Raw genomic sequence first — 18,877 nt, 5'->3', positions numbered from 1 at the left:
TTCCCTGTGTATTTGAGAGGAATGTGTATTCTGTTGTTGTTGGGTGGATTGTTCCACTGATGTCTATGGGATTTAGGTGATTTAGAATAGTTACTGAGTGTTCGATTTCCTTGTTATTCTTTAAGTCTTTTGTTGATTTTTTTGTCTAGCGTCCTTTCACTTCAGCTCCAAGTACTCCGCTGAGCAATCACTTAGGGCAGGTTGGCCAACAATGAATTCTCAGTTTTTGTTCATCTGGGAATGTCTTAATTTCTCCTATGTTTTCACAGTTTTGCCAGATACAAATATGTTCCCCCGCCACTGCCACCCCCCGCCCCGCCCAGAGCTCTTTGAATATACCAGCTAATGCCTTTTGGTTTCTACAGTTTCTGATGAGAAATTAGGATATTCATCTTATGGAGGATCACTTGTACATGATGAATTACCTCTCTCTTGGTGTTTTCAAGATTCCCTCTTAGCCTTTGGCTTATAACAGTTTGATTGTGATGTGTCCCAGTGTACATATTTTTAGTTCATCCGACTTGGAGCTCAGTGAACTTCTTGGATGTGTAATGTTTTACACCAAATTTCTAGTATCCTGACAATATTTCTTCAAATATTCTTTCAGACTCTTTCTCTTTTTCTCTGAGACTCCTATTGTCTGTGTATTGTTGATGGTGCTCCACAGGCCTCTGAGGCTATTTTCTTTCATTCATTTTTTTTTCTTCCTTTTCCTCAAACTGGAACATCTCAATTGACCCATCTTTAAGTTTTCTGAGTTTTTTCTCCTGCCTGCTCAAAATTGCTTTTATCCCCTATAATGTATTATTTATTCTGTGTACTAATTCTCATGTCCAAATAAGTTTTTCATAATTTTTATAAAGTGTAACTTTAAATTATAACTTTTAAAATTATAAATTTATTAAAAACTTCCTTTTTATAATTGTATCTCTTTATTATATTCTGTATTTGGTGAGACACTCTTCTCATACTTTAGTTCTTCAGACTTGGTTTCCTTAAATCCTTGAACATATTTAAAATAGTTAAAATCTTTGTCTAATAAGTTCAATATCTGGGCTATCTGTTGGAAATCAGATTAGATTCTCTTGCCCCACCCCGTTTGTTGTTGCTGCCTTTTATAGCTGTGATTATATTTTAGTGACTTTCATGAACTCATTCTGTAAAATCTATATTCTTTGTCCTGTGTGACCACTTATGTGTCCGATTCATTAGCTTAACTGTCAACTAATGATTAGATGAAGAGTTCCTTGAATGCCTAAACCAAAAAATTGCTCAGTCTTTGCTGAAGGACTCTGTGTGTCTGTTGGGACATGTCTTGGACACTCAGCTAGGAGGCTTCTAACTTTCCTTCTGCCTTCATTCCCTGCTTGCTCAGATCCTCAAGGTCAGGCAGAGGTGAGAGATTACGGTCTCTCTGTTCATTCATGAACATGCACACAGTCCTAAACATGCACAGAGCCTTCTAGATTCCCAGAAATATGTAAGAGCTTTTCAAAGTCCTTATGAACATCTCATTCCCAACCTTTCTTCCAAAGCTTTCTGGTTAGTTTATTGTTTGCTCTAACTTTTACCCATTGCTTCATGTAGCAATGACAGGTAAATGTTTTCAATAAATTCCCCACCCCCACCCCAGTAGAGGGTGAGTTCCATAACAGGCAAGATAAAGGCCAGTTTTTTAAATAGGTTTTCCTGGGAGCTATCAGACAGATCAAATAAGGATAATCTGCAAATAAGGTCCATTCTGCTCTTTCCCATACCATGAATGTGGCGTGTTCTTTTCAACACTACTGCTGAACTAGGGAGCAAGGTATGGAAATGGCATAAGTTAAAGCACCAAAATGCTTGCTGTTATTACTAACATTTGGCTTTTTTTTCTCTTTTTTTAAGTAACTCAGGTTACTGTGATCTTTTGATTAGTTTCTCGAGTCCTGAAAAAGTTGACTTTGATCATTTTTTGAAGGCCAGTTTTATTGCTACCTTTATGAAGGGACAAAATTTTAAAATTCCTTAATCCACCATTTTTCCTCTCACCACACTATTACATAATTTTACATCTTAACCAAATAGTTAATAGAACCTAGTCATTATGATAATCTCAGACTGAACAATGTACAGTTGTGGTTTGAAACTTTGTTTTCTGTGCTCTCAACCTCTTATACCAAGGACATCCGGCTGAATTATAAAGGATGATATTAGTTCATTTTTTCTTCTTGCCAACATGCACAAGCACTCTACCAAATTTCATTATGTTTATTTACAATACATGTAAGTAACTATCATTGTGCAAGACAGGGAATTCCTCAACGGGAAACACATAATTTGGTTATATTTTTAAATGCTTATCACAAAGCCTACTACCTAGTAGGTACTTAAGAAATGCGTTTAATGATAAGACTAATGAAAAAAAATAGCTCTCATATATTGAGTTCTAACTTTAGCCCAGGCCCTATGCCAAGCAAATTTCTAAACTATTTTTTAAAATTGTAAAATATATGAACAGAAGTTTATGTAACATATATGAAAAATTTTAAAGAATATTTAAGAGTACTAACAACCTAGCATAAGAATAAAACATTATCAGTAACTTCAACACATCCTGTGTTTCCCTCTCCATAATCTTAAATTGTATTAATCATTTCCTATATTTTCCTTACACCTTTACATGTATCCACATTCTATAAAATGAGTATTATATTATTCTCTTTCTCAACATTATGTACTTGAAAACCATTCATTTTCTCACTGCTGTACTCCATCATATGGATATATCTAAAGACATTTAAGCTAACATTATTCTGGATAGAAAAGGTTGAAGTAACAAATCCCTAAAGGAAGGATTAAAAAAAAAAAGTATCCAGGATCAAGCCCTAGAGTATGCCAACTTTTAGAAATCATATAGAGGCAAAAGAGCCAGGGAAGAAGGTCAAAAGGGGGTTGGGCTAATGAAATGGGAGGAAAATTAGGAGAAAGTGGTGCCATGGAAGACTGGAAAGGATAGAATTTCAAACAGAAATGTGTAGAATGATACTGAGAGTTCAACAAATAGAGATACAGAGGAATCTGCTAGATCTGACAACATATAGCACTGATGAAAAGCTTATCAGGTTAGTTTCGGTGTAGTAGTGAGAGACTGAAACTATATTGGGATACTTTAAAGACAGAATGAGAAATAAGGAAGTAGATGACAGCATGTCTAAACCAGGAAAGGAAGCAGAGAAATGGAGGTGTTAGGATCTGAGTATAGAGTTTTTAAAAATACTATGAACATTACAACATTATTTATGACATTGAGAATAATCCTACAGAGAGGCCAGTTGTTGCTGAAGCAAAATGAAGGGATAACCCAGAGACAGAAGGATCTAATAAGAAGATGAGAGATGTGAGCCAGAGCATAATGGAGGGAATATCCTGTCATAGAAAGAGAGATAACATCTCAAGTGCAAAACAAGGAAGGAGAGGAGATGGGTGTGATGTTTGAGAATAGGAAAATGAGGAAGAATAATCTAATAGTTTCTATTCTTGGTGAATTATGAAGGATATTAACTGAGAATGTGGGTGTAAAAGTCCTCTGGAAACATGGCAAGTTAAGAGTAGAATTACAAAGCAATATTGAATGTCTGTCTTAGTTCATTTAGACTGCTGTACCAAAATACCATAAACTAGCTGGCTTATAAAAACAACAGACATTTATTTCTCCCAGTTCTGGAGGCTGCGAAGCCCAAAATCAAGGCACCAAAAGATGTGGTGTCTAGTGAGGGCCCACTTCCTCATTGATGGCTGTCTTCTCACTGTAACGTCACATGGTAGAAGGGACAAGGATCTCTTGAGCCTCTTGAGTAAGGGTACTAATTCCATTAATGAGGACTTCATCCTGACAACCTAATCACCTCTCTAAGGACCCACCTCCTAATACCATCCTCTGAGGGGTGAGGATTTCAACATGAATTTGGGGAAACATAAACATTCCAACTACAGCAGTGCCCATTTGAACACTGTAATCATGAATTTCGAGTAAAGTCAATTAATCCATTTGTGTCATCTTTTTCCTCAGGTAATATCCACCTGCTCAAATGAAGGCACAGAGAAAGAAATGGAAAAGTTCAACCACATAAGGGTTTTGCCATTCAAACAACTTTCCTCTCTGAAAGAAGGGCAGACATGCCTTTTCCAGGTTATACTTATGCGAAATGAAAATAGTTCAAAATGCAAACTATGGAGTAATAGCAAATTTAGGTGTTATATTAATAGATTATTACTTACAATGTTTTATTTTGCCTTAGCTCTCAAGATCATATATACCACATTTTGCCTGTGAGTCTTTCACTGATTACCTCAGTTTTGCCCTATGTTGTATTTCCTTTTCCATTAGTGCATTTTCTAAAAACACATCAATAGGATATATATCTACAGGACAGCTGCAATAATTGCTGCTCTAGAAATATTTTAATATTTTATTTGAAAAAACCAGGTAAAAAGCACAATAAATTTTCCCTATAAAACAAAGGAATTCACTCATAGCAAGGTATCAATCTTCTTTCTCTGTAGAAATAAATTATATAAAATTTAAGCTCTTGATTTATACTTTATTTTCTGTCTTTATATGTAACACATACTAATCAAAGGGAAAAAACTAAAAATACAGATTTATACCCAAATGGATAACGATTATATAATCATTCTTACTCCAAAAAGAACTGTATTAGGTATAAACAATTATAAACTTCAGATAAATAGGTCATATTCTATAAATACTAATTTGTTATATACAACACATAACCTTCTACAAATACTAGTTTTATGTTATTACTTTTCAAAATATTTCAAACTAGTTATTTTTTTCCTTGTGCTTCAATTTTCTCATTTGTAATTTAGGGACTTACCCGTTTTTATAGATTTACTAGAAATTAAGTTTTTTTTTGCTGACAAGAATGTCAAATCAGGCACACTGGGATTTATTCCTTTAAAAATACAGTCATTTTTAATCTTCCTAATAGGTAATGGTCTAAAGTCAGAGTCCAGTTACAACATGGAGATAAGACACACTGCCAATTGGCAACTCCTCCTCTGGCAGTTTTTTTCTCCAATGTTTGAGTAGATCATTGTTTCTTTGGTTTGAACACCAGATAAAATGTGTAGTTGGTTGGATTTAGGACCCATATTGTATAACAAATACCCATCTTTAAACACCAGACTTAGACACAGCTCAGGCTATCTACATGCTTAGAGCTCATTGGAAAGGCTGAGCTCCACCTTGAGTTCCATCGAAGGCTCCCACAGAGTGGAATCCACCCTGTTTAAATCACTTTTCTCTCTCCTTTTTTTCTAATTATTGCTGAGTGTATACTTAAAATTGCATAAAAATGTACACAGTCAAATATATATAGTATGCTAAAGTAGAACAGAAAGGAGATTCACTGCCGTATACACCAGGAGCACATTCACTGTTATTTTTCTCTCTGCTAACAACTCTTTAAGGGCAGCTATTTTGGGGACAGAGACATAGGCTAGGTTCAGAAAAGCTACTAAGTATGCCTACTCATATTAAAAGAAAGCAAATGAATCTTTAGGTAAGGAGACATTTATTAGGTCATATCCTTATACTAATTATTAAATTTAGACAAATTTTTTATAAGCTGTTAATTTAGAACTAGTCTTGTAAAAAAAAATTCTTCAAACCTTTCATACTACTTTATGCTTCCTGAATACAGTGAAAACTGCAGAGCTGGAGAGATGGCTAGCAAAAAAATAGATCATCTCATTTAGAGTAGATACACAGCAATACTAGCTCAGGTCAACATGTTACTTACTTCCCTGTTACTGAGACCAAAAAAAAAAAAAATTATCGGGACTTACAATCTTATGATACAAAGAAAACTGTAACTATCAAATTATAAAGTAAAAATTCAAAGAATAAAAAATAACCTTCAGTGTTTTAGGGAGGTCATATTTTGCTAACACAATGAAATAAGATAATCAGGAAAGAAGCGTCTGCACTTGCTGCGGCGATCGGTGAAGAATGTTCTCTGGATCTTTGTATTCATTGATTGGATTCATCACGGCTGCATACACTTCACCATAGGCTCTGCAGACTAATTCTGTAGATTGTTTTACGATCTGCTCTCTATTGATAAGCAAACAAAATGTAAACACATCATTTGAAAAAAATATATTTACTAAGAATTGTAAGACAGCTTGACACTTCAATCAATACATTTCATTTTCATTATCATCACACATACACTATTTAAGAATCACTATATGGCTACACAGTTAATCCTGATTTTGGGATAAAATATAATTTTGTATTTATTATTTATTCAATCTTTCTCCATTACTATATAGGTTGCAGAGGGCATGGACTGTGTTTTGTTCCTTATATTGGACTGCTGTATATTTGTGCCTGATATACAGGACTGCTAAATAAGAAACAAAAACTGTGACCCAATGTCAATGTATTGATTTTGCAAAAGTGGTAACACATTAAAGAAAGATGCTTACAATTGTTCCAATTTATCAACACTTTTATCTCTCAGAAAACTTAAAGTAAACTGCTCTTTCACCTTATAGCTTTTACACTAACAACCACATCTCCTAGCTTTCTCTTCATCTCTCTATATCACCCCAAGCTAAAATGTGACACTTGCCTGCAGCAAATCACAGCTTTCTCACAAATATACATTTCTACAAAAGCACATAAAGAATGAGTCCTGCAAATGTTTACAAAATTATCCAGCTAGAAAAAACAGTATTGGTTCATTAAATGTGCAACAACTCTCTGCATAGTTCCATGACATTAACTTCCTGTCATCCCTAGCTACTCATACTATTCATGTATCACCATGAGAAGATGGTACTAACGGTACTCATGGTTCTCATGGTACTGGCCATGAGAACACTGGTACTAATTTTCTGATTTTTACAAAAACTAAAATAAAAATGTGTGTCTAAAGCTTTGCTTCCAAACCTCCTTTTCTTGTAGTTTCCTACTTCTGTTAATGGCATAACAATGTTGTATCACTTCAGCTCAGGTTCTAAAATGACCTCTTGCCTGGAGTACACACAAACTCCTATCTATCCTTCCCTCTTTCAGTCTCTTCAATATTCAATCCATCCTAGGCACTGTTGTTAGATCAATCTTGCTGAGGCATACTTTCTATCACATCTCTCTCTTACCTGGGGCTTTCAAAGAGCTTCAATGGCCTCTTTTGGTTTCAGAGAAGCCCAAATTCCTTCTACCATTCAAAAATTATCTAACACTTTCCCTATCACTATTCTAATTCCAGTGCAACCCTTGACTGTTCTCTGGGCTCTGGTTTGCTGATCTCAGTTCCTTTGCTCCTACTTCATTTTCCTAGAGTGCCTCTTTCACCACTTTTAAATGCTCTTAATGTTCAACAAAAATGTTCTCTCTTATCCATGAAGTCTTGTCTGATCTGTAGAGCTAGAAATAATTACTTCCTTTGTGGACTGTCCATTGCACTTTTTCTGTTCCTTTCATATAGCTTTTACCACTCCTAACTTACAATAAAGCTTCTACATTTTCTTGATGTTCAGATCCCAACAGCTTTGTATTAGGAAGGGGTTAGTTCTGCATCAAATGGATATGACTGCAATATAACCCAATTTCCAAAATGTACTTAAAAAATTGTTTAGGATTACAGAAATACATGTTGTTCATGTCTTACCTGTCCTACAAAATTTCAACTAACTTGACACTGTTTATGTTCACATGTCCCTTAAAACCCAGTATATTTTGAATATGATGGATGCTCAATAAATACATGTTCACTGAATGCTTGATGGAGAAAAAGAACTTTTTCCTTATTTACAGAGTCCTATTCTGGGCTCTTGAGCCACCACTGTTTTCCATAAATGCTGAATCAGTGGCTATTTCAGGAAAACTGTTTCTTCACATAGTCAAGAGTACATGATTGTGACTAGCTAGATTAACGTAATAGTTATAGCAGTAATAGTAATACTGTGTTAAGTTGTCACACAGGTCAATGTCATGAAGTCATCATCAACAGAACACATTCTTTGTTTTTCTAGGAATTATGTTCTTTTTTAATAATAATGGATAGAATAATACATTTTTAAGACTATCTGTGGAAATATATGCATCTGTGGTCTAGAAAAGAAAATAGTTGGATGGAATAAGGAAAGAAGTCCACTTAAGATCTTGGAACATCTGTACACTGTTCTAATGGGGTCCAAACTCTTGATGAGTTGGAGTAACTTGACATTTTCCAAAAATTGCTAAAGCTTCCAAAATGACAGTGAGTAGAAGAAAGACATGCTGAGTAAATTTTCTGAGCAGAGTAGACTGGTGCTACTGGTTGTACTACCTTTCTGCTGAAAGGGAAGGGATGATGGTAGAAACTGGTTTAGAAAACTGCTTAACTAAATGAGGCTTGGGGATTTTTTTTTTTTTTCTTTTTCGAGACAGTCTCACTTCTTTGTCACCCAGGCTGGAGTGCAGTGGCATGATCTTGGCTCACTGCAACTCCTGCCTTCCCGGTTCAAGTGATTCTCCTGCCTCAGCCTCCCGAGTAGCTGGGATTACAGGCATGCACCACCATGCCTGACTAATTTTTGTATTTTTAGTAGAGACGGGGTTTCATCACGTTGACCAGGCTGGTCTCAAAATCCTGACCTCAGGTGATCTGCCCACTGTGGCCTCCCAAAGTGCTGGGATTACAGGCATGAGCCACTGTGCCCAGCCTGGAGATATTTTTTGATCTATTGATTAGTGGTCTTTCCTGTAATTAAATTTGCTTGACAATGAATGTAACAAAATAATGCAAAAATTATTTTTCATTAAAAACTACTAGAAACTAGTATTTTAAAACTTTGTTAGATATAACATACATTTGATATCCACTTTTGCAACAAGTCAGATACTGGATTTTAGAAACAGTGTTCTTAGTTCTTTTCTAAGCGCAATAACATAGATTTCTGAGAAGTGTGTAAAGCATTCATTACTCATGCCTCATACTCAAGTCTATACTCAATCTCAATACAGCATATATTTGATCGTATATACGGAGTACACAAAAATAAGGCTATTTCTTCTCATAAAAAGTATAAAATAAGAATAATGTACAATTATAAATATTGAATATGATTTTTAAAAGTTCAGAGTAACTTGTAAATGTAGTATTTAACTTGTAAATGTAGTATTGTTGAAACTTCTAAAGTAGTGAAATTTAAATTTCATTTTCAAGTAACAGTGAAAAAATTTAAAATTTACTGAAATTTAGTTGTAACTTGACACATTTGTTTCTAAGCTATATAAATTAGCTCACGAATGTCTGTAACTAACAATACAGCTGAAAATCCACTGTAAGTCTGCAATAGATAAAATAAAGCAGTACCACATAAACACAGATAATTAAATAAAATCAAGCCAGTTAAAACTAAACGAGTGTTTAAAATTCATTTTAAATTTTGGTGTTAGATGGTATAGTATGTCTTCAATCTCCGCCTCAGCTTAAAAAGCCACTGAGATATGGAAGGGGTTAAAAAAAGAATATGCATATGGTGGAGAAGATGAAGAAAGCAAAGCCGGTGGATAAAAAGAAATCTTCATGTATTACATGAATGAAGGGGGAAGGAAAAAAAGCAAAGAATAAGGAACTGCTCCTCCTGGCCTGCTAACTGCCTGCTAAAGCCAACAGGATAGAAATAAAATGAAATAAAATAAAAAGAAAAGGGAGATTCTCTAAAGTGAGTCTGAGTCCAACTTAAATTATAAAGACCAAGAACTCTGGCTGACAGTGTGATTCCACATTTCTGAACAAATATGAGTTCATTTATCACTACCAAAGCAACAGGTTCCTACACTCACTTTTATTAAGTATTTTCTAATCAGTTCTATATGGTACAGTACAGATAAAATGGTATAGAGGAGTAAATTACTGTTAGAAGGCTTACATTCTAGTTGAAGCTCTGCCACTTATTGTTGCCTTGAACAAGTAATTTAACCTCTCTAAGACTGCTTTCTCCACTATAAACCAAATATTGAACTAGTTAATCTTTATAAGGTACTTTAAGCTTTTAAGCTATATTATTCCACTGAGAGTTAAGAGTATTTTAATGAGTTATTGTTTTAAAAAAACTACCTACATGAATAAATACATCACATATACATACACATACATTATTTTAGAGAACTAAGTTTCCCAAAATATGATTTATAAAAGCATATCAGTTATTTGTATATAAATGAATGTTTCTATAGTGCTAAAACCATTTTATTCTCTTGCCAGTTTACTATATTTTTATTTACAGTAATAATTACTATGTAAATTCATCCTTTATCTTAAAAAGTATATTAAGTATCTGTCTATCAATCAACTGATCTATCTGTCTATATTGTCTGCCTGGTCTTAGCCCAAATTATTCACTAATTACTAATATCACATATGAAATACACAGTCTCAAACAATAATGAATCATTATAGTAACAAGTAATCAATGTCCAAAATGTAAAAGTTTCAAGGATTCTATGACTAAATCCAAAATGACCAACAAATCATCTCAGTTCAGTCATATGCTTCTGAAAGTTGGGAATGTCCTTATCAACTAAACACCCTATGTACAGGCAGTGAAAACAGTGAATTTTTTTGTTGTTGTTGTTAGCAGTGCATGCTGAACACTGGTTCTAGCATGGGCATGCACTTAATTTTACTTACTTACTATTTTGATCAATCACAGCCTAGCCCATAGCTGACGGGAAGTACTTTCAGGACTGTTTCTGTCCTCTTGCTTTTCACAACACCAAAAGATATGCAAAAAGACCAGTTGAAAGGGGGAAGTAACTTTTTTTTTTTTTTAATGATACTTTAAGTTCTAGGGTACATGTGCACAACATGCCAGTTCGTTACATAGGTATACACGTGCCATGTTGGTTTGCTGCACCCCATTTACTCATCATTTACATTAGGTAGTTCTCCTAATGCTATCCCTCCCCTGCCCCCCACCCCATGACAGGCCCCAGGGTGTGATGTTCCCCGCCCTGTGTTCAAGTGTTCTCATTGTTCAGTTCCCACCTATGAGTGAGAACACGTGGTGTTTGGTTTTCTGTCCTTGGGACAGTGTGTTTAGAATGATGGTTTCCAGCTGTATCCATGTCCCTACAAAGGACATGAACTCATCCTTTTTTATGGCTGCATAGTATTCTATGGTGTATATGTGCCACATTTTCTTAATCCAGTCTATCATTGATGGACATTTGGGTTGGTTCCAAGTCTTTGCTATTGTGAATAGTGCCTCAATAAACATACGTGTGCATGTGTCTTTATAGTAGCATGATTTATAATCCTTTGGGTATATACCCAGTAATGGATTCACTGGGTCAAAAAACTAGTTCTAGATCCTTGAGGATTTGCCACACTGTCTTCCACAATGGTTGAACTAGTTTACACTCCCACCAACAGTGTAAAAGCATTCCCATTTCTCCACATCCTCTCCAGCATCCGTTGTTTCCTGACTTTTTAATGATCACTATTCTAACTGGCGTGAGATGGTATCTCATTGTGGTTTTGATTTGCATTTCTCTGATGACCAGTGAGTGATGATGAGCATTTTTTCATGTGTCTGTTGGCTGCATAAATGTCTTCTTTTGAGAAGTATCTGTTCATATCCTTTGCCCACTTTTTGATGGTTTTTTTTTTTCTTGTAAATTTGTTTAAGTTCTTTGTAGATTCTGGATATTAGCCCTTTGTCAGATGGGTAGATTGCAAACATTTTTTCCCATTCTGTAGGTTGCCTGTTCACTCTGATGGTAGTTTCTTTTGCTGTGCAGAAGCTCTTTAATTAGATCCCATTTTCCTACTTTGGCTTTTGTTGCCATTGCTTTTGGTGTTTTTGTCATGAAGTCCTTGCCCATGCCTATGCCCTGAATGGTATTGGCTAGGTTTTCTTCTAGGGTTTTTATGGTTTTACGTCTAACGTTTAAGTCTTTAATCCGTCTTGAATTAATTTTTGTATAAGGTGTAAGGAAGGGATCCAGGTTCAGCTTTCTACATTTGGCTAGCCAGTTTTCCCAGTACCATTTATTAAATAGGGAATCCTTACCCCTTGTCAGGTTTGTCAAAGATCAGATGGTTGTAGATGTGTGGTGTTATTTCTGAGGCCTCTGTTCTGTTCCATTGGTCTATATCTCTGTTTTGAAACCAGTACCATGATATTTTGGTTACTGTAGCCTTGTAGTATAGTTTGAAGTCAGGTAGCGTGATGCCTCCAGCTTTGTTCTTTTGGCTTAGGATTGTCTTGGCAATGTGGGCTCTTTTTTGGTTCCATATGAACTTTAAAGTAGTTTTTTCCAATTCGAAAGTCATTGGTACCTTGATGGGGATGGCACTGAATCTCCAAATTATCTTGGGCAGTATGGCCATTTTCACAATATTGATTCTTCCTATCTATAAGCATGAAATGTTCTTCCATTTGTTTGTGTCCTCTTTTATTTTGTTGAGCAGTGGTTTGTAGTTCTCCTTGAAGAGGTCCTTCACATCCCTTGTAAGTTGGATTCCTAGGTTATTTTATTCTCTTTGTAGCAATTGTGAATGGGAGTTCACTCATGATTTGGCTCTCTGTTTGTCTGTTATTGGTGTATAGGAATGCTTGTGATTTCTGCACATTGATTTTGTATCCTGAGACTTTGCTGAAGTTGCTTGTCAGCGTAAGGAGATTTGGGGCTGAGACAATGGGGTTTTCTAAATATGCAATCATGTCATCTGCAAACAGGGATGATTTGACTTCCACTTTTCCTAATTAAATATCCTTTATTTCTCTCTCTTGCCTGATTGCCCTGGCCAGAACTTCCAACACTATGTTGAATAGGAGTGGTGAGAGAGGGCATCCCTGTCTTGTGCCAGTTTTCAAAGGGAATGCTTCCAGTTTTTGCCCATTCAGTATGATATTGGCTGTGGGTTTGTCATAAATAGCTCTTATTATTTTAAGATACATTCCATCAATACCTAGTTTATTGAGAGTTTTTAGCATGAAGGGCTGTGGAATTTTGTCGAAGGCCCTTTCTGCATTTATTGAGATAATCATGTGGCTTTTGTCATTGGTTCTGTTTATGTGATAGGTTATGTTTATTGATTTGCGTAGGTTGAACCAGCCTTGCATCCCAGGGATGAAGCCAACTTGATCTTGGTGGGTAAGTTTTTTGATGTGCTGCTGGATTCGGTTTGCCAGTATTTTATTGAGGATTTTTGCATCGATGTTCATCAGGGATATTGGTCTAAAATTCTCTTTTTTTGTTGTGTCTCTGCCAGGCTTTGGTATCAGGATGATGCTGGCCTCATAAAATGAGTTAGGGAGGATTCCCTCTTTTTCTATTGATTGGAAGTTTCAGAAAGGATGGTACCAGCTCCTCTTTGTACCTCTGGTAGAATTCACCTGTGAATCCATCTGGTCCTGGACTTTTTTTTGGTTGGTAATCTATTAATTATTGCCTCAATTTCAGAGCCTGTTATTGGTCTATTCAGAGATTCAACTTCTTCTTGGTTTAGTCTTGGGAGGGTGTATGTGTCAAGGAATTTATTCATTTCTTCTAGGTTTTCTAGATTATTTGCATAGAGGTGTTTATAGTATTCTCTGATGGTAGTTTGTATTTCTGTGGGATCAGTGGTGATATTCCCTTTATCATTTTTTATTGCATCTATTTGATTCTTCTCTCTTTTCTTCTTTATTAGTCTTGCTAGCCGTCTATCAATTTTGTTGATCTTTTCAAAAAACCAGCTCCTGGATTCATTGATTTTTTTAAGGGTTTTTTGTGTCTCTATGTCCTTCAGTTCTGCTCTGATCTTAGTTATTTCTTGCCTTCTGCTAGCTTTTCAATTTGTTTGCTCTTGCTTCTCTAGTTCTTTTAATTGTGATGTTAGGGTGTCAATTTTAGATCTTTCCTGCTTTCTCTTGTGGGCATTTAGTGCTATAAATTTCCCTCACACACTGCTTTAAATGTGTCCCAGAGATTCTGGTATGTTGTGTCTTTGTTCTCATTAGTTTCAGAGAACATCTTTATTTCTGCCTTGATTTCGTTATGTACCCAGTAGTCATTCAGGAGCAGGTTGTTCAGTTTCCATGTAGTTGTGCAGTTTTGAGTGAGTTTCTTAATCCTGAGTTCTAGTTTGATTGCACTGTGGTCTGAGAGACAGTTTGTTGTGATTTCTGTTCTTTTATATTTGCTGAGGAGTGCTTTACTTCCAACTATGTGGTCAATTTTGGAATAAGTGCGATGTGGTGCTGAGAAGAATGTGTATTCTGTTGATTTGGGGTGGAGAGTTCTGTAGATGTCTATTAGGTCTGCTTGCTGCAGAGGTGAGTTCAAGTCCTGGATATCCTTGTTAACTTTCTGTCTCGTTGATCTGTCTAATGTTGACAGTGGGGTGTTAAAATCTCCCATTATTATTGTGTGGGAGTCTAAGTCTCTTTGTAGGTCTCTAAGGACTTGCTTTATGAATCTGGGTGCTCCTGTATTGGGTGCATATATATTTAGGATAGTTAGCTCTTCTTGTTGAATTGATCCCTTTACCATTATGTAATGGCCTTCTTTGTCTCTTTTGATCTTTGTTGGTTTAAAGTCTGTTTTATCAGAGACTAGGATTGCAACCCCTGCCTTTTTTTGTTTTCCATTTGCTTGGTAGATCTTCCTCCATCCCTTTATTTTGAGCCTATGTGTGTCTCTGCATGTGAGATGGGTCTCCTGAATACAGCACACTGATGTGTCTTGACTCTTTATCCAATTTGCCAGTCTGTGTCTTTTAATTGGGGCATTTAGCCCATTTACATTTAAGGTTAATATTGTTATGTGTGAATCTGATCCTGTCATTATGATGTTAGCTGGTTATTTTGCCCGTTAGTTGATGCCGTTTCTTCCCAGCATCAATGGCGTTTACAGTTCGGCATGTTTTTGCAGTGGCTGGTACCGGCTGTTCCTTTCCATGTTTAGTGCTTCCTTCAGGAGCTCTTATAAGGCAGGCCTGGTAGTAACAAAATCTCTCAGCATTTGCTTGTCTGTAAAGGATTTTATTTCTCCTTCACTTATGAAGCTTAGTTTGTCTGGATATGAAATTCTAGGTTGAAAATTCTTTTCTTTAAGAATGTTGAATATTGACCCCACTCTCTTCTGGCTTGTAGAGTTTCTGCTGACAGATATGCGGTTAGTCTGATGGGCTTCCCTTTGTGGGTAACCCAACCTTTCTCTCTGGCTGCTCTTAACATTTTTTCCTTCATTTCAACCTTGGTGAATCTGACAATTATATGTCTTGGGGTTGCTTTTCTCGAGGAGTATCTTGGTGGTGTTCTTTGCATTTCCTGAATTTGAATGTTGGCCTGCCTTGCTAGGTTGGGGAAGTTCTCCTGGATAACATCCTGAAGAGTGTTTTCCAACTTGGTTCCACTCTCCCTGTCACTTTCAGGTACACCAATCAAACGTAGATTTGGTCTTTTCACATAGTCCCATATTTCTTGGAGGCTTTGTTTGTTTCTTTTTACTCTTTTTTCTCTAAACTTCTCTTCTTGATTTCATTAATTTGATCTTCAATCACTGATACCCTTTCTTCCACTTGATCAAATCGACTATTGAAGCTTGTGCATGCGTCACATAGTTCTCGTGCCATGGTTTTCAGCTCCATCAGGTCATTTAAGGTCTTCTCTACACTGTTAATTCTAGTTAGACATTCATCTAATCTTTTTTCAAGGTTTTTAGCTTCCTTGCAATGGGTTCGAACATCCTCCTTTAGCTCAGAGAAGTTTGTTATTATCGACTTTCTGAAGCCTACTTCTGTCAGCTTGTCAAAGTCATTCTCTATCCAGCTTTGTTCCATTGCTGGCGAGGAGCTGTGATCCTTTGAAGAAGAGAATCTCTAGATATGTAACTAAATTAAGATATTATTCTCATTTTAAAATATGTTCAAAGAAATTTACTGTATTCTAAATAATTATTTAAAACTGAACTGAGATAAGAAATGAACTGCTTACTTCCAAAAATCAGTGAGCTTGTCATTAATCTGTACTTTAGGATTTTGGTTGCCATAACAACATGATACAACTTTCATCATTACCATAAACCCAGCATTTCCAGAAATAGACTATTTCAACATCAGATTCTGTGATCACTAAAATTGAGTTGTATTTTAGCACCGCAGTTAAGAGTGCAATCAAATGTGCCACAGGAGAAAAAAAGGCGTTAAGCCTATAAGCCCAAGAAGAAAAGACGATAATATCCTTATGAAAAACAGATTAGTTAAAATTTTGATTTTTCTTCATTACCATATAAATATAAGAAATGTCACAATGGGTCAAGACAATTTTTCATCCTAGGTCAGCTATGTGTCTATAAATGAAATTAAAGCATATTTTTTATGAGGCCAAGCTACATATTTCAGATAAGCGTCATCTATCATCATATATGCCAGACGTCTATGAGCATTCTTTAAAAATAATAAAATAATCTCAACACAGAAAGAGCTAATAAAATACAGTATAGTCTAGTGTTGAAGAGAATAGGGTCTAGAATCAGAAATGTTGGATTAAAATCATGGCTCTACTTCTTACAAATTTTTTGACCTTGATTCAATTACTTAATCTTTCTAAACAATATCCTCTTTTAAATTCATCGAAAGAATTGAACTAAGTAATCTATTAAAGGATCACTCTGAGTGTTCAGTTTAGGCTGCAGGGCTTGGGTGGATGGTGGTGGAGAGGGCAAGTGTGAAAATGGAAAAGTTCAGAGGTTAATGTGATAAACCAGGCACAGATGATGCCACCTTGGGCCAGAGTGCTAATTGTGGAGATGTTCAGAAGTATGAGTCCTCTCTCATATACTTCTTAGATAATTATTTAATGAAATGATTCCATGAGAATTTTGATTAAAGTTGGAGTTATTTACAGATTAACCTGTTACACTAGTAAATTTTTCAGTCTATGAACAGAGTATGCCTATTTAGTCAGATCTTTTAGAATTTTCAATAAATTTTTATAAGTTTCATTATATAATTTTCCACGTATATTATCAAATTTATTTCTAGGAAACAATCCTGTGACTATTATAATAAAGTCTTTTACTTTTCATTGTTATAATTAGATATTGCTGGTATACAGAAGAGGTACTAATTTTAGTATGTTAATTTTGAATCTGGCCAAGTAACAACTCTATTTTAGTTCTATTCGTTTGTTAATTGCTTGCCTTTTTTGTTTTTGGTACAGACATTTAAAATTAATAAGTTTTATTAATTCTTTTCAATATTTATGACTCAATTCATTACAATGGCTAGAAGCTCCAAGGTAAACAGATGTGACAGTAACTATGCATATCTTGTTTTGAACTTTAATGAAAAGGTTTCTAATGTTTCATCATTAAGTATTATGTTTGCTGTAGATTTTCAATATTCCAACATAGTGTCATGGTACTCTTCTCTAACTGGTTTATGTAGTAAATTCAAGTAAGATTTTTCTTTGTATGCTTTGGCTATAGTGTTTCCTCTCTTGATGCAACAGAATGTTTGGTTTTTTTAAATGATTTTTTATATCTTTCAGGCTTTTTACCTAAGACCTACTTAAGCATGACTTTTATCAATATAAAACATTTCCCTTTGACCTTTTATTGACTTACACCCTGAATTCAATTTTGCCTGTTAATATTGCAACTCTTTCTTTCTTTGTATGCCACTTTGTTGTAAATGGTCTCTTGTAAAGGGCATATAGGTGAACTGTGGTTTGTTTTTTTTTTAAAATCTAAACTGACACTCTTGTATGTTAAAATAGGGTAACTTAAGTTATCCACATTCATTGTAAAAACTGATTTAGCTTGGAATTTATAAAGAAAAACTTGCTATGACTTTTCTAGTTCTTGCTATGAACTTTCTAGAACTAGAAATATCTAGTTTGAGTTCTTACGTTCATCTACTTAGGATTTCTTATTTCCTTTTTTGCTCATTCTTACATTAGTTTCATGAATGTTTTATCCGTACTTAAAAACAATGTGTATTTTCTATAGTTTGTGTGTAGTATTTTAAATATTTCTATTAGGTAAAGATTGGTAGTACTGTTCAACTATGAAGCATCATGTTAATTTCCTATGTTTTTGTATCAATTACTGAGAGGAGTATGTAGAAATATCTAACTGTATTTCTTGATATAGCTATTCCTCATCAATCCTGTAAGCTTATATTTCATGTTATTTGCAGCTCTGCTATTAAATGCACAGATATACTACTATATTTTCTTCATGTATTAATCCTATTATAAAATGTCACGTTTTATCTCTGGTATTATTATCTGTCTGTAGTCTAATTTTTCTTATAGTAATATAGCTACTCCAGCTTTAGGATTAGTGCTTGCATGGTATATCTTTTGTCATCCTTTTAAACTATCTCCACCTTTATATTTAAAATGGACTTTTTTATAGATAGCAGATAGTTGTACCATGCTTTTTCATCCAGTCTAACAATTTTGTCTTTTAGTTCAAATGTGTAGTACTTTCACATTTAGTACAGTTACCTATTAGGCTGCAATTAAGTCTATCTTCCTGCTACTTGTTTCATACTTGTCTCATTTGTTCTTTTACCCTCCTTTTTCACCTTCTTTTGATACAATTACTTTTTAAAAATTCTATTTGTTCTTATCTATTGGTATGCTAAATAACTTTATTTGTTTCAATGGTTGTGGGAAGGTTTACAATCTACCTCCAATCAATATTATATATTTCATGGATAACTTAATATCCTTACAATATTAAAACACCAAACTTCCACTTCCCTCCCACTGCATCTTTTGCACTTTCGTTGTCATATGTTTTATGTGTTTAAAATTCCACAATTAGAAGATGAGCAAATAGAAGCCTCCAGAGATCGTCCCCCAAGCAGGA

At 35.0% G+C, this 18,877-nt stretch overlaps 1 protein-coding gene across 1 annotated transcript in view; it reads right to left on the bottom strand.

Moving 5' to 3' along the window:
• Positions 1–4,562: 4,562 nt before the first annotated feature.
• The window catches only part of COG6 (component of oligomeric golgi complex 6), a 96,567-nt gene continuing 82,252 nt past the window's right edge, over positions 4,563–18,877 (bottom strand). The window contains exon 19 of the mRNA XM_003806907.5: positions 4,563–6,121. Within this exon, the coding sequence (XP_003806955.3) occupies positions 5,974–6,121 (148 nt within the window). The 3' untranslated portion in view covers positions 4,563–5,973. The remainder of the gene's footprint in view (positions 6,122–18,877) is intronic.

Source organism: Pan paniscus, chromosome 14 (assembly GCF_029289425.2).
Source record: "Pan paniscus chromosome 14, NHGRI_mPanPan1-v2.0_pri, whole genome shotgun sequence".
Taxonomy (NCBI): domain Eukaryota; kingdom Metazoa; phylum Chordata; class Mammalia; order Primates; family Hominidae; genus Pan; species Pan paniscus.
The sequence above is the reverse complement of the archived record's forward strand: the minus strand, read 5'-3'. Positions and strand labels throughout refer to the sequence as shown.